Source organism: Neodiprion virginianus, chromosome 4 (genome assembly GCF_021901495.1).
Source record: "Neodiprion virginianus isolate iyNeoVirg1 chromosome 4, iyNeoVirg1.1, whole genome shotgun sequence".
NCBI lineage: Eukaryota > Metazoa > Arthropoda > Insecta > Hymenoptera > Diprionidae > Neodiprion > Neodiprion virginianus.
In genome coordinates this window covers 38,428,160-38,442,854 of record NC_060880.1, presented here as the reverse complement: position 1 = coordinate 38,442,854, position 14,695 = coordinate 38,428,160, and the positions used below count along the sequence as shown (strand labels likewise).

Sequence of the window (14,695 nt, the reverse complement as noted above, 5' to 3'; positions counted from 1 at the left end):
TACTGGTGTAAAACCTTATTGCACTTGCAATTAGCTGTTCGCTTCAGCTCCACAAGTTATTGTTGAATAACCGTCAAACACTTTGGTCCAATCGTAAGTAATTATTTCGCTCCATCTTCTTTCGCTCATCTATTCAGAGTCCATGTTGTTGAAGTTGAAACTTCGTAGCCAACCGTGGCGTTAAATTTTCCAACGGTGGCTATTTACGTCCCGCGGGGTTGGAAAACACGCTTTAAAGGGCAATAACTATAAACAAGGGAGCGTTGTAACTCTCTCTCTCCTCTCGCTCCTCTCTCTCGATTCGCTCGTTGCCGGCGGTCATGGAGGATTCATTATACCTAGTTCCATCGTGCGGTAAACCAGCGGTAGTCCGCAACTCCCTGTGTTGACAGACCGTGCATCGCGAGTCCGAAGCCGAAGCCCACCGATGTCGGGTCGTAGAGGTCATGACCGTTTATTTTACCTTACAGAGCGTCGCTGACTCCGTCCTTTCAAAATTATAACATGATCGAGCTGAAAGACGGTCGAGAAAATTTTCTGAACTCGGGACTCGAGGATGTATTAAATGGGACACAGGTTCAAACAGTGTCACTAAAGCTGTGATCTCGAGGGGACATTCACTCGTAGATCGGATGACAAACGATTGCAAAGATTTCAAGCGAGTTCAAACAATCTCCTGGGATTTTAAAGTGACCACTTTCCAAAGTGGTCAGTGATTCACGACAAGTGAATTCACGTGCGATTTCGTGGTCCTTCAAACGATTTTACGCAATTTCAACAGATCTCGTATGATTTCATATGATTTCAAGCTTTTTCACTCGATTACACGTGATTTCGAGTGATTTCAACTGATTTCAAAGTATTTCAAGCGATATTAAAGTGACTGCCTTCCAATTAGTTTGCGGTTTCGTTTTGTTTCAAGCGATTTCAAGGTATCTAATACGATTTCATACGATTTCAAGTGATTTCATGCGATTACACATGATTTCAACTGATTTCAAGTGATTTTGAAGTGAGTGCCTTCCAAAGTTGTTTGCGATTTCAAGGGGGCTACATACGATTTCACGCGATTTCAAGCGATTCGAAAGTGACTGCGTTCTAAAGTGGTTGGCGATTACACGCGATTTCAAAGGGTCTCATACGATTTCATAAGATTTCAAGCGATTTCACACGATTACACGGGATTTCGAGTGATTTCAACTGATTTCAAATGATTTTAAATGATTTTAAAGTGATTGCTTTTGAAAGTGGTTTGCGATCTCACGCGATTTCAAGGGATCTCATACGATTTCAAGCAGTTTTACATGATTTCAAGTGATTTTAAACAGACTACTGTCCGAAGTGGCTTGCGATTTCAACAAGTAGATACCCTCTCTGTTGATTGTGTCAGATGTAACAAAGAAAGTCCCTGTAGATAAGCTTCGGTAGAACTTCCTCAATACTTGTTTAATCATCTTTTTCTGTCGTCACGATTCCAGCCTAACTCTAGGTTCCAAAACCCTCCCAACCCAGGATCCGTACAACGACGATAACCTTTAACTTGTGTACTTTAAACTGACGACAAACCGACAAATTGAGAATTTGGCTCACTGTCTAATCGACACTCTTACCTTTCTGTTTCAGACTTCCACCTCAACTCCCAAACGCACCCCGTTATCCGTGAGTACAGCTATTATCATTCAATTTTCAAGATTTAATGGATGATTTCACCATCTCGTCGAGTACTCACATCGAGTATCACCGTAAATTTACGTATAATTTTTCTTCCACAGAGTACTGTCACAACGCCGAAACGTTCCCTCACATCCGTGAGTATAACCATAATCATTTAATCTCAACGGTTTAGTGCCGACAGAAGCATCCGTTTGTTTTCCGTAATGATTTTCATCGATCGAATGTACTTAAAATTGACACCAATCGTTATTTCCATATTACCATGAATTTTCGTCTGTTTCTTCTGCTTCAGGGTTCCAGCGGAACTCCCAAACGTTCCCTCGCATCCGTGAGTACAACCATTGTCATTCAATTATCTCGTGGTTTTTCAGGATGACTTTGCCATCTCGTTGAATGCCCGGTGAAACAACGATCCGTTTGTTTGCCGAAATGATTTTCACCGATGATCGAATGCCCGTAAACGCTCCGCCGATCGTTATTTAAATATTACCGTGAATTTATGTCGCGGTCAAACGTATTACCCCGCGTCTGGCAGGGTGAAACTAGACGGTCCCTTATCCGAGACAGACCAGACCGCGTTGCGCATTCACCACACCGTCGTAAAGTTACCAATGAAACGACCCTCGTGCGCTCCGGATGCGCGATTTTACTCGCTCACTCGATCCTCCTAGGCTTTGGAAACCCGTAAATATCCGCTTTAATGCTTCGTTATGGTAATCGCGAATGTATTATACGCGCACCGAGACCCGCTCAACTCGACTTAAGATCCCAATAAGCCGGTGCTTCGTAATTCGCAAACTGCTCGTTCGATCCTGCAGCGTATGTGTTCCAAACGGTGGCACACTTTTCACGATCACCGTGGCATTTTTTTTTCTTTTTCTTTTTGCACGACTCGAGTTTCGGACATACGTTCGTTTCGCCGCGGAGCTTTCAATATTCAAGTGTCATTAAAGCTCACCCACGACGATGCATCGAAGATTGATTATTATCACTTCGTGTAAATGGACGAAACATTTTTTTTTACTCAAGTCGTTACCGCACAGTCTTCTGGGATTACTTTGTAGTCAGAAAATCTAGTACGTGTGCCCTTTGTTTTTTTTTTTTTTTTTTTTTTATACACCTACTCGCACTGCATAATTTGAATACTGGCGCAACGCTGAATCGATGTCAAGGCCTTCTTAAGCTTGAAAAATAAAAAATTAAAGAACAATAATTCAGCAATTGCCAGAAAATTTACCAGCAGTATCGATAAACCATATGTATTAATAAATCGAAAAGATAATTTTACGAAATTTACTTTCGATCCTTTAAGAATGGTTCTCATTTTATCGTAACCTTAACAAAACGATAAAATTTTCTCACTCTCTCTTTCTTTTTCTTCCTATTTTCTTTTCATTCCTCGCGGAGGAGGAGAAGAACGTTCGAAGGGGGCGAAAATTTAGTTGTCGCCAGTGTGTCTGATATTATTTTTTGTGGCAATGGTCCAAGCGAGGAGACGACCTATTACGCGCGATATTATGTGATGTAACGTGCGTAAACAACCAACGCAATTGGGTGTTGGTGCGTCGATGCAATATCTGCGTATGCGTGGACGAGGAGGAGGAGGAGGAGGAGGAGGAGGAGGAGGAGGAGGAACGGGTTGAATGACGCAAGGTGGGCAGGGTAGAAACCCATGGATCAGCCAACAGTTATTTCCGATTTTTGCCTCGAGGTCAGTCAGCGATTCACCTGCGCGCAGCTGCTCTAAGCGGGACGTGAAATTTGGAACCCGATTTCAGCGCTAAAAGTGGTTTTTTTTTTATTTATTTTTTTTTTTTTTGTGCCGACATCTTTACAGATTTCTTTGGTTTTTTTTTTTCAACAAATTTTCTGCAGTTATTTATTTATGTATTTTAATTTTTTTGTATTTTTATTCTATAATAATTGATAAATATCAACATTTTTTATTGTCCATTTTTCAAGCCGCTAGTGAATTTACGAAAAATTGAATTCTATGAAAATATGATTTTTACGCTTCACGCGATAATGGGATCTCGATATTAACTTTTATTTCGCAAGTTCTTAGTCTTTTTAACTCAGAATTGGATACATTTTCTATTTCTTTTTTTTCTCACTTTTTGTGGTCCTGTGTCCGTGGTCTAAATAGATCGCGAAATCAAGAAAATAATGTGAATGTGTTCTGAAATCTACTTAGATCGAGGCACATAAAATATGAAGAAAAAAAAAGCGAAAACAATTCCGACATAGAAAAACTAAAAACTTGCGAAACAAATACTAAATATTGAGATCCCATCGTCGTGTCGCGCTTAAAATAAAATCAGATAGGATTTTTTCAGATTCATAAAAATTGTGTTTTCGGAATTGGTTTATCAACTTTTTTTCTTGACAAATCTCAGTGGCGGTTTAAAAAAAAAAATCTGTAAAACAAAATCCGAGACCATTTTGGGTCAAACTTCACGTGAAATGCCGCGTATATATTTATCATGCGACACATCTCGTTGTTCTTTTTTCCTTTCGCTTCTATTTTTCTCGAAGGTGAAAAAAAGTAATGAAAACTGGATAAAAATACCACCGAGCTCTTCTTGCATCATCCCCTACGCGTTCATATACATATAAACATAAACACACACACACTCGCAATTGATTGATATATTCATTCTCAAGTTTACCGATAAATCAAACAATTCGAAATTCAATTTTCCATATTACACAACACCACACGTGGGTTTGTCGAAATATGATTGCCCGGCGATGTCTAACCGAAATTTGTACCTTACCCATAAATCATTACGTTTCGGTCACATGGAAATTGAAATTCACACCGAACGATTGAATTTCACGTTTTACCGTGAATTTGTCACTCTCTCGAATCGTACGTAAAAATATCTGGTGGCATTTTGTATATTTATTTATTCATTTATTCTCAATCTTATTCGTTCATTATTGTCCTTATTTTTCCATGCCAATATCCGATCGAGGATCGCCGAGTAACAAAGAGTTATAAAATTCTTATTACACGCAATTCGAAATCTCCAACGCAGATTTAATCTGATTTTCAATCAATTTTTTATTTCAATTCAAGCATTCACCCAAAGTTGAAACCTTTGAAATTGACTCGACCCGAATCAGCATTGAACACGGAGTTTACACAGATAATACTGTTATAGTTGGTATATACATCAAAACATATATGTATATATAAAAATTAGAATTTTCAATTACAAACTCTCTCAAATCTTACATACATATATAATTATATATATATATATACATATAAATATTCTATTATACCCGGGTTTATATTACTGACAAGAGCTGCGTGGGACGTTTCTTCGTTATTGAATTGATTAAACAACAACGCGCAATGTCGGAACCACCGTCTATACGTATACGTATAACCGCTTCCATGCAAAATCTCCGCAACTATGATAACAATAATAATAATAATAACGACACAATGAAACAATGACACGAGGTAGGTGGGCGTAATTTTATCGGCAGGACGCGAGCGTGTGTATTCATACCGCGTATTTAATTAAAATTTGTGCGTTTTCTCCCCCCCCCCCCTCCTTTTTTTTCTATTTTCGTTCATTTTTTTTTTTCGTCCTTTGTACGTTCTCTTCCGAATTTCTTCCCCGCTACTTTTCGTTTGTATAATTAATCCGCGACTTACACACGCTGCCGCGTTTCGTGTCCCGCGGGACATTTTCCTTTTCGTCTTAAGGTAGAATTTCATTTTTGTCGTATTTCGCAGCGTAAAAACGGGCCTTTAATGCTTTGCGATACCTTGTACCTAAACCAAAAAGTTTCGTACGACAAAATTTTTACTGCAAAATAAAGCCTACAAAAACGTAGCAGTAAAAATAAGAGGTAGAATTTTTACAGAGCTTTTATTATTGCTGAAAAATGTTTTTGTTTGTTTTTTTGTTTTTTTTTTTTTTTTTTTTCGTTCAAACGGACAAAAAATTTTAGACGGTCCGTTTCCTAGAATTTTCTCTCCCTCGAGCAAACGATACGGAGAAAAAGAGAGCTTCGTTTTCCCACGTCCATATTTTATAAAGCTTCTTCAGGGATATGGACCGAAAGTTTGAGCGATATGAATTTTCAAGACAGGTTACAGTGACGTGGGTCTAAAAGCATTTATATTTTGAGTAATTTTGAATCCCTTATACATGTCAGTATCGAAACAAGTTGATTTATCTCTTGAAACGTCGTAGCAAAAAATATCACCTACAATGTAGAGGAGGTGAATTTTCTCGCATAGGAACTAGAAGAATAATTGTGAAAGAAATTATTGTAATCATATCTGCGTATCTTTATACAATCAAGTTGAAAATTGTAAAAATATTGTATCGTGTTAATTTGAAGCTCGTACCTAAGACTCGGTGAAAAATTGGATTTGGAAAAAAAAAATTGGATAGAAGAAAAATTTGTTATTTGACATTTGATTCGTTGTACACTTGGAAAAAAATTTTGTCGCAGTGAACAAAATTCGGTCCTGACAAGGAGATTTTAGATTTTGTACGCATCCGACTAAACCTTATTCTAACACAACCAAAAAGTTGAGTTGATTTTATAGCGCGTAGAAAACACAATTTTTCAACAATATGTAAGAGAAGATTTGGCACCGTATTCCCACGGATTCTGTCGCGATTGCGAAATCAGATCTACACGATGAAATCATTTTGTAAAGATTGAAAGATAATTTTTTAATTGTTGTGTACGAAAAAATTATAGTTTGATTTTGATTTATGCCAGATGAATTAAGCGCCATATCAAACAATGACAGAGAAATACGCGATTGTGAAACGACAGGCTGATTCAATGGAATTAGACCACGAATGATTCAGTTCTGCTGATTGTACTCGACGGATGCCTGGAACCCTTCCTAATAACTGCTCATCTTACTTCTATAGCGAGAAAGAATTTTTCACTTGTCACCGAGCGTATTTTGCCACTCGAACAAATAATTTTGTAGATCAACGATGCCACGTATTAATTTCGATTGCGGTAATCGATCAGTGGCTCTCGTGATTTCGTCAATCCGACTAATCTTTATCCACCGAATAGATTTAGTGAACTCTACGAAGCGATTTAGTTGAATCTACCAGAGACTATTCAATATGTATGTTGATAAAACGATGAAAAAAGTATCATTTCATCAAATTGACGAAACGAATAACAAGATTTTACTTTGTTGAATTAAATTCTTTTCTGCAATTTCGAAACTGTTATTTCGTTAATTTTGGTATTAATAAATAAGTATTGTGTTCAAACTAGAAATTTCTTTTTACGAAATGCATCTACAAAATGATCAAAAAAAAGAAAAAAAAAAGGACGAACGTTTTCTCCGAATGTATAGACGGACTTAAATTATTACTAACAAAGTAAATTCGCTGATCTTGTGGAATTCTTTTGCGAAGAATCCTTACGATAAATATTTCCGTATTCATATGCGCATGATAATCCGGGCTGGATGAAACAGGAATAAATACGGAATCGGGAAGAGTAACGAGTGGCTGACGTTGATGCGGGACGTATTTTGATATTCGAGAGGAAATCGCGCGGAGCGCAATAATAATACCTTACACACGCAATATGCGTGCCGTACTCCATAGGACAGAAACATAACCGAGGGTGGCGGTTCCATAAAGATCTCGTGTTTCCTCCTTTTTCCATCGATCCGTCCGTTTCAAGATTTCTGCAGTAACACTCACATCCTAGACAGATAAATACACACATTCGCTCTGTTATATTAATAAAGTTTTTTGGCCAAAAATTAATATATTTTATCAATTTTATCACGAGATATCACGGACGACGAGTATTTGTCAAATTATTTTATTCTCAATCTTGTACGAAGATCTTTATGAAAATACAAAAACAGAAAATAGATACTGGGATTGTATGCAGAAAAGAAAGCTTTTACAGTTTTGAAATTGTTAAGAATCTGGTATATTAATTTTATTCAAAAATTCACTTGTCTTTTATCTTCAAACTTTTCAAAAAAATCAAATACCCGAACGATCGTGTTTTGAGAATTATTCGAAAAGTTTCGATGTTTGTTCCGTAACGTTTATTTTTTCTCTCTCTCTCTCTCTCTCTCTCTCTTTTTTTATTCTCCTCTATTTTTTTTAGATGTAAATTGAGTTTGAAATCACGAGAGGAGAAAAACGGCTTTTTTCAACCGTAACTCAGGAGCGTAACATGCTTCAGAGAAATTCCTAAAACAGGGTTGAAAATTCACCCTTAAACCTCAAACTTCACTTTCGACATTGTTTTCAACTTTCCAGCACGTTTTCTTTTCCCTCGAGTTATAGTTTGAAAATGTGTTTTCTGCGCTTTCAAACTTTTTAGTTTTCAAACTAGGTAACCAGACGACGCACAGTGGTCCGAAAGCCCGAATTCTTGGCCAAAACTAATAACTCAAATATTTCTCAGTGAAAATTGCTAGTATTACCATACCTATAGTTTTTTGGCTTGCTGGTTTCGAAAATGAATGCAAAAATGCGAAATTCAAAATGGCGGCCCCAAAATGGCGGATGTTTTTCGCGAAAAATGATACCAATTTGCTGAAATTCATACTAGTAATGTTTTTGGGGTCGCTGATTCCGAAAAAAAAAACAAAAATGCAAAATTCAAAATGGCGGCCCCAAAATGGCGGATGTTTTTCGCGAAAAATGATACCAATTCGCTGAAATTCATACTAGTAATGTTTTTGGGGTCGCTGATTCCGAAAAAAAGAACAAAAATGCAAAATTCAAAATGGCGGCCCCAAAATGGCGGGTGTTTTTCGCCAAAAATGATACCAATTCGCTGAAATTCATACTGGTAATGTTTTTGGGGTCGCTGATTCCGAAAAAAAGAACAAAAATGCAAAATTCAAAATGGCGGCCCCAAAATGGCGGATGTTTTTCGCGAAAAATGATACCAATTCGCTGAAATTCATACTAGTAATGTTTTTGGGGTCGCTGATTCCGAAAACGAATACAAAAATGCGAAATTAAAAATGGTGGACCGAAAATGGCGGGAATATTCCGTGAAAAATGATACAACTTTGTTGAAAGTGATATTTTGTAAATTAATTTCTTTAATTCTTACAGATTTTTTTCTTATAAAACAAAATAACATAATTTTTAAAGATACATACTAATCGCTATCTGAATACTCATCATCGACGTCGTTTTGATGAATGACGTTGTCTGCGTCGCCTTCTTCAAAACTAAACTTTTCATAACTTAGAAGCGCGATCGCTTCATGAAACAAACTTTTTCCCATTTTGGGATGTGCCTTTCGCAAACTCGAAATAAGCGGGTCTGAAGAAGCTAGAAGTCGGAGAAATATATCTTCAATATTTTTTTCTCTCGAGCATTTTCGTGAGTAACGTTCGCGGTAATTCCGTACGTCTTTATTTCGCGACTCCTGAGCTTCTTCAGAGAGCTGTCCTATTGGCAAAATGGCTAATTCGACAATCCGTGGGCCATGCATAAGTACCTTATGTACAGTTGTGGACATACAATACCATGGGTATAATTCAACGAATCGATCAGCAGTCTCGTTGCAAATATTTTACTTACTTTTAATAATTTATAAATCAGAATTATTCACTTTCGTGATAATATTCAGTAGTGCGAGTCCAATGAAATTCAAATTGGACACTATGTACATTACATCAGATACATTTGTAACAGTCCTCAGGTATATGTAAACAAAAGAAAAAGTCTGCATCGCCGCGCTACACTAATCCCACGAGGCGGGACACGAGGCTCCGACCGAGTCGACAAAACACTGCTTCAAAGAATGCTTATTTTTGACCAATGGAGCAAAAACGAGCAGGCGATGCCAACGGTTTCACATTCTCTATACTTTTTCACACTAGGAATCGTTGAGATCTCCGCAGGATCTCCGGGGATCATAACTAATTCTCTACAGATAGTAATGCAATTCAATGAAATAGGTTATTTTGCAGCACTCGTATTGCATCATTAATATCATCGCCATAAATTCCGAAACTTGGTTCTTTCACAAAATTTATGTAATTCACTTACCTTGAGGAATAATATCCATTTTGGTTGACTCGATTTTGATGCAAATTGAAAAAACTATAGCCTTTTTTATCCCGCGCTCGAAAACGTGCACACACCACAGTCCCGCGCGAGTCTTGACAAAGGTCACTTTCGAGGGTTTACCACAGGCCATAGAATGAATATAAACATCTGTCCTTTTGGATTTCAAAGCTCTGATGCTATCTATTGACAAATATGTGAAGCTTTACCTCGGATGATAACTTCTGGTTTTGGGGGTTTTGGCCAGGAATTCGGGCTTTCGGACCACTGTGCGACGCGACGTTCTCAAATGTGTACCACACGCGTTTCAAAAATTCCGATTTTATTTCAAACGTCGATTACGTTCGTTTCGAAATTTAGTCGCATGAAATTTTTTTCACCAAAACAGCCCGGAGATGAGGAGAATTAATATGCAAATATAAATTATTGTTATTGTCGTTGTTATTTTTATTTCGAGACACGTTTCACCAAATATCCTGATTCTTCATCCATCGAAGAAAAGTGAAATTACGAAAATACGAAAAGCTCCGATGAAAAATACACTTTTTCCACCGTTGTCTGTGTGATCATTTTTTAAAAATAATCAGATCGTGTGTTTTACTTTTCTTCGATTAGCCAGAAAATCGTAGCAAGTACACGTAGCGGATTTTAAAACTGTAAAAATTAGTACACGACGTCGCAAAATCAGTGAAATTTAATTGCTTTTGTGCAATAAAATTTTTTTTTTTTTTTTTCCTTTTACGTGACCGAAATGGTAACAATTTTTTTTTTTGGAGGAAACGAGAGAGAGATTCGTTGAATTTTTTTTCAGTTCGTCAAGAAATTATTAATCGAGTACCGATTCATTATCAATTTAGCCGAGCGTTGGAGTTTTATCACTTCCATTCTACTTCTTTCTTTTGTTTTTTTTTTTTGTCAATTTTTTATTCATTTATCTTCATCTTTTTTTACCGTAATATTCTCACGGAAGTTAATATGTGGCTTAATTAAACAACGATATTACCCGTTCATCCAGGCTTGATTAACGCAATAAAACAAACTTATCGGTCCCGTGATATTTATGTATTTTAAATATCGATTAACGTTCCTTCAGAATTTTTACCGTATTTGGAAATTTATGAAGTCTCCATTGTTTTGGGAAAATTGGAATTTGGGAATAAACAAAAATTGTAGCCTCTAGATTACCGAATTTAAGGAAGAAAGAATCTTTGAACAAAAATATATTCTCAAAATGATATTTTTCGTCGGCTCTTTTAGGCTAATTGTTGAATTTGGGTATATTATTCATTTTATTATTATTATTATTATTTTTTTTTCTCATTTCTTTGCAAATGCAAAAGACTTATAACTCGCGCAGACTTTCGCCCAACCCACCTTAGTACAAATTTTCGCTCGAGATTACGCGCCTTTGCCAATATCTCGTGTATAGTTTAATGCTCGTATATAATTTGGGGTGAAAAGATTTCGCAATTAGATTTTCCTCTGTAGGCGGCAACGCGACGGCAACTCGGTGAAGTGTCTTTTATTCAATTTCGTACAAAAACCCGGCTTCTTCATCGGAGCTGGAAAAGAATTGCGTTTTTGCAACTCCGCCGCGATCTTTTCGCACCGTAATCAACGGATTTTAAAGCTCCTCCCTTTTGTCTCCGATAGCGAGAGCGAGGCTTGCGAAACTGTGGATTTTTTGCTACTCCGGATCACGTCGAGTTGTCGCGAAATTTTTAGTTTCTCGAAACTTACAATGCGATTCAAGTTCAACGTGGCGCCGGTTTCTTCTCGTCTCAAGTGTCAAACTTTTTATCGTTCGTCAGTGTAATTCGAAGAGTTGTATAATTCAAGATTCGCAGGAGGGTATAATTAGAGGCGATTCGAGGTATCCGCAAAAACTTGACATGACGGTTTTATAATTTTATAACGCATAACTGAGAACCACGAACGATTTGTAAAGAATTTTTCATTATGAATATGAATGTATGTTTTGAATCTTGAAACTTGTTGTGTATTTATGCTAGCAACTTCGTTTAAAATTTGAAAAAGAAAATTGTTTATTTTTATAGTACATTGTGTAAAGTTTAATCAAGAGTTTAATCCTTGATTCTATGAATGAATAACACAAATCTGCAAAAGAGAAGTTTTTTCTTCATCGGCTGTATGGGATGTTTGTGGTAAATGTTAGGTTTTCGAGTGTTCCGAATCCAAACGTGACTTTCATTTCCCTCCGTCACGTCCGGTGTTCTTGTAAAATACAAGGTGTTCGCATAAAAAGAAAAAAAAAGCCTAACGATAACGAAGAAACCACCATTTTATTACAACGAACTAAACAATGTTTCCTGTAAAATTAAACAAACAATTTCTTTTTGAAATGTATTCAACATTCCGTCTTCATTCTTCTCGCCTATGAAACCATTATTTGTTCTTCTCTTCGATACACCCCCGAAGACGCTTCCCGCTTTCCATTTTCTCTTTCCCTGTTTCTATTTATTCTTCGAGTCTCACTCTGACACATATTAAATGTAAGTGAGAAATCACTTTTGCATGGGATTCTTAGTATCAACAACAGGATACCAGATTTCGAATTGAACGTGACTTTCACTCCGAATGAAACTACAAACACGAGTTCGAGAAAATAAACCCGCCGTGATGGAACTTTTTGAGTATTTTTCCCGGCTTCAGTTAGTGAAAATCTGTAATAAACGGTATTAAAAAAAAAAAAAAAAAAAATCTGTAAAATATCACAAAGGATATTACTCTTAGATTTAAATCTATTTTACAAGTTCTCGGCGACATCACTTCTAAATTCTTTGATGTTCTCTTTCCCCTCATCATACCGTTCGTCCCTCCATCACATTTTCCACCAATTTCTATTTATTTTTTCATCTTCAATTTTTTTCACTTCTTATTCCTCTCGATATCTTTCCCACCATTCGCATCCATGGGCTCCGATATAACAACCGGGTAGCAACAGTTGTTCCTGAGAGGTCACGCTTCGGCAAACATGTTTCCGCCCTCATCCCCCCTTCACCGCCCGGTTTCAGCTTGCCGCGTCACGTCAGCCCCCGGGGTTCATTTGAGAGCCCTTACAGATTTTTTTCCCACCCCCCGCTTTCCCTCTGTCCCCCTCTCCCAATCATCCAGACCACGTGGAAGCGGGACGCTTCTGTCCGTCCTCCTTTCCTTCCTTCCTTCCTTCCTTCCTTCCTTGCAGAGGAATTTATTTTTTCATTCATACACGTTTCTCCCGAAGGGGGCGCGCGTTCGTTTTACCTTTTCCGTTTCTCAAATTATCCCCGAGTATTTTTCGAGGTTTCATTACAGGTGTAGAATTATTTTCATCTCTCAGGGAAAAGAGGAAGGCAATGAAACGGTGTCAATGTAGAAGTAGAGGTGGGATTGAAATTCCAAATTCGAAAAGTTCCGAAAGTACGAAAATGAGACAATTTTAAAATCTGAAACATTCCGTGAATTTCCGGTTTCATGAAATTTTCATCACGTTTGATCTTGCTTTGTTTTGCATTTTGGATATTCTTACGTTAGGAATCCTGGTCGTTCTGATTTTTACGTTTTTCTAGTTTTTTACACCCACTCGTCGAGTAAATATACGCTGTGCGAGTATGTTTCAATTTTCCGAATTTTACTACGTCGATACTTTATTTTTCGGAACTTTATCGTAACTTGAATTTTCGGAATCTTGCATTTCGAAACTCAGATCCGTAGGATTTCGGACCGTTCAAAACTTTGTTGTCTCACCAAAGTTTGATTCCTTTACTTCAAATTTCGTAACTAAATAATTCGGTGTTAGCCGCTTTCGGAACTTGTCAAGTTTTCGGAGCTTCCACCCCACACCCAGAGATGAGTGGATAATTTGATAAAACATCGAAAAAAATTTGCTATTAAAACATTCGAGACTCACAATAAAATACCGTGAATCAGAGGATTTAAAAGTTATTCCGGAATTTCGTCCGATTGTTAATGTATTCATAGAAATTATACGTTTCAAATTCTATACTTAAAAAACATGTTATATATATAGAAAATTGATTATTAGAAACGAACTCGAATATAATGAATCCCGCGAATAGATTTGCATCAATAATAATTGCTCCAAATTTCAACCACAGCCAGTTTCATTCTCTATTTATACAACAATCGGCAAAATAGTCAAAAAATGAGACACACCGACAATAAATTGTACGACATATGATATAAATAAACCGATTTGAAAAGAATATCGTGTATAAAATTTAGATATTGCTTGAAGAAACGAATCATGGTACAGGTGAATTGCTGTAATAATCGGAATGTTTCCGCTGTTTTATTTTCGTGTGTTTCTTTCTTTTCTCAACAGTTTCAAGTCTCTCTCGTTCCGAACGAATCACTGTAATACGCGTACAAAACCAGTTGCCGATTTATTTTTGACAAGCAATTGGAGGCTTACCAAAGAAAAATGAGCAGAGTAAAAATAGAGGATGAATAATAATAAGGAGAAAAATAAAAAAAAAAAAAAAGAAAAATAAGATCTTGGACCAGCAGCAACGGCTTCTACCATTCACCGGGCAATCATTGTAATGACCGTGATGACGGGGTTCGGTGAACTTGGAATTTCTGACCTCCGCAACCAGTTTCTTCTTGCAACAAGTTCGCGGCGCAGTTTTGTTAAGGTCGGAATGAAAAAATAGAGAGAGATAGAGAGAGAGAGAATGGATCTCCGATTTTGTTCGGACGGTCAAGCCGAGATGAATAACTGAATGTATTTTAGGCTTTTTCTTTTTCTTCCTTTTTCCTTTTCCTGCCCCCCCCCCCCCCCCTACCCCCTTTCACCTCTCAGCCGGCGACGCTGCCGAGGATTTGAGCGACCCTGCGAATTTCCGTAAATAAATTTTCAACTTGTCAACGCACCGCGGCGTCACGCCTCGCTTGACGAGCGTCGTTGAACACGTGAGATGGGGGAAAAAAAA

At 37.3% G+C, this 14,695-nt stretch overlaps 1 protein-coding gene across 9 annotated transcripts in view; it reads left to right on the top strand.

The window, feature by feature from the left end:
• LOC124302140 (growth factor receptor-bound protein 14-like) overlaps positions 1-14,695 on the top strand; it is a 304,566-nt gene that overhangs the window by 167,608 nt on the left and 122,263 nt on the right. For all 9 annotated transcript variants that reach the window (XM_046757964.1, XM_046757963.1, XM_046757960.1 and 6 more), the window contains 3 exons: positions 1,624-1,659; positions 1,773-1,808; positions 1,967-2,002. In XM_046757964.1, the coding sequence (XP_046613920.1) occupies positions 1,624-1,659; positions 1,773-1,808; positions 1,967-2,002 (108 nt within the window). The remainder of the gene's footprint in view (positions 1-1,623; positions 1,660-1,772; positions 1,809-1,966; positions 2,003-14,695) is intronic.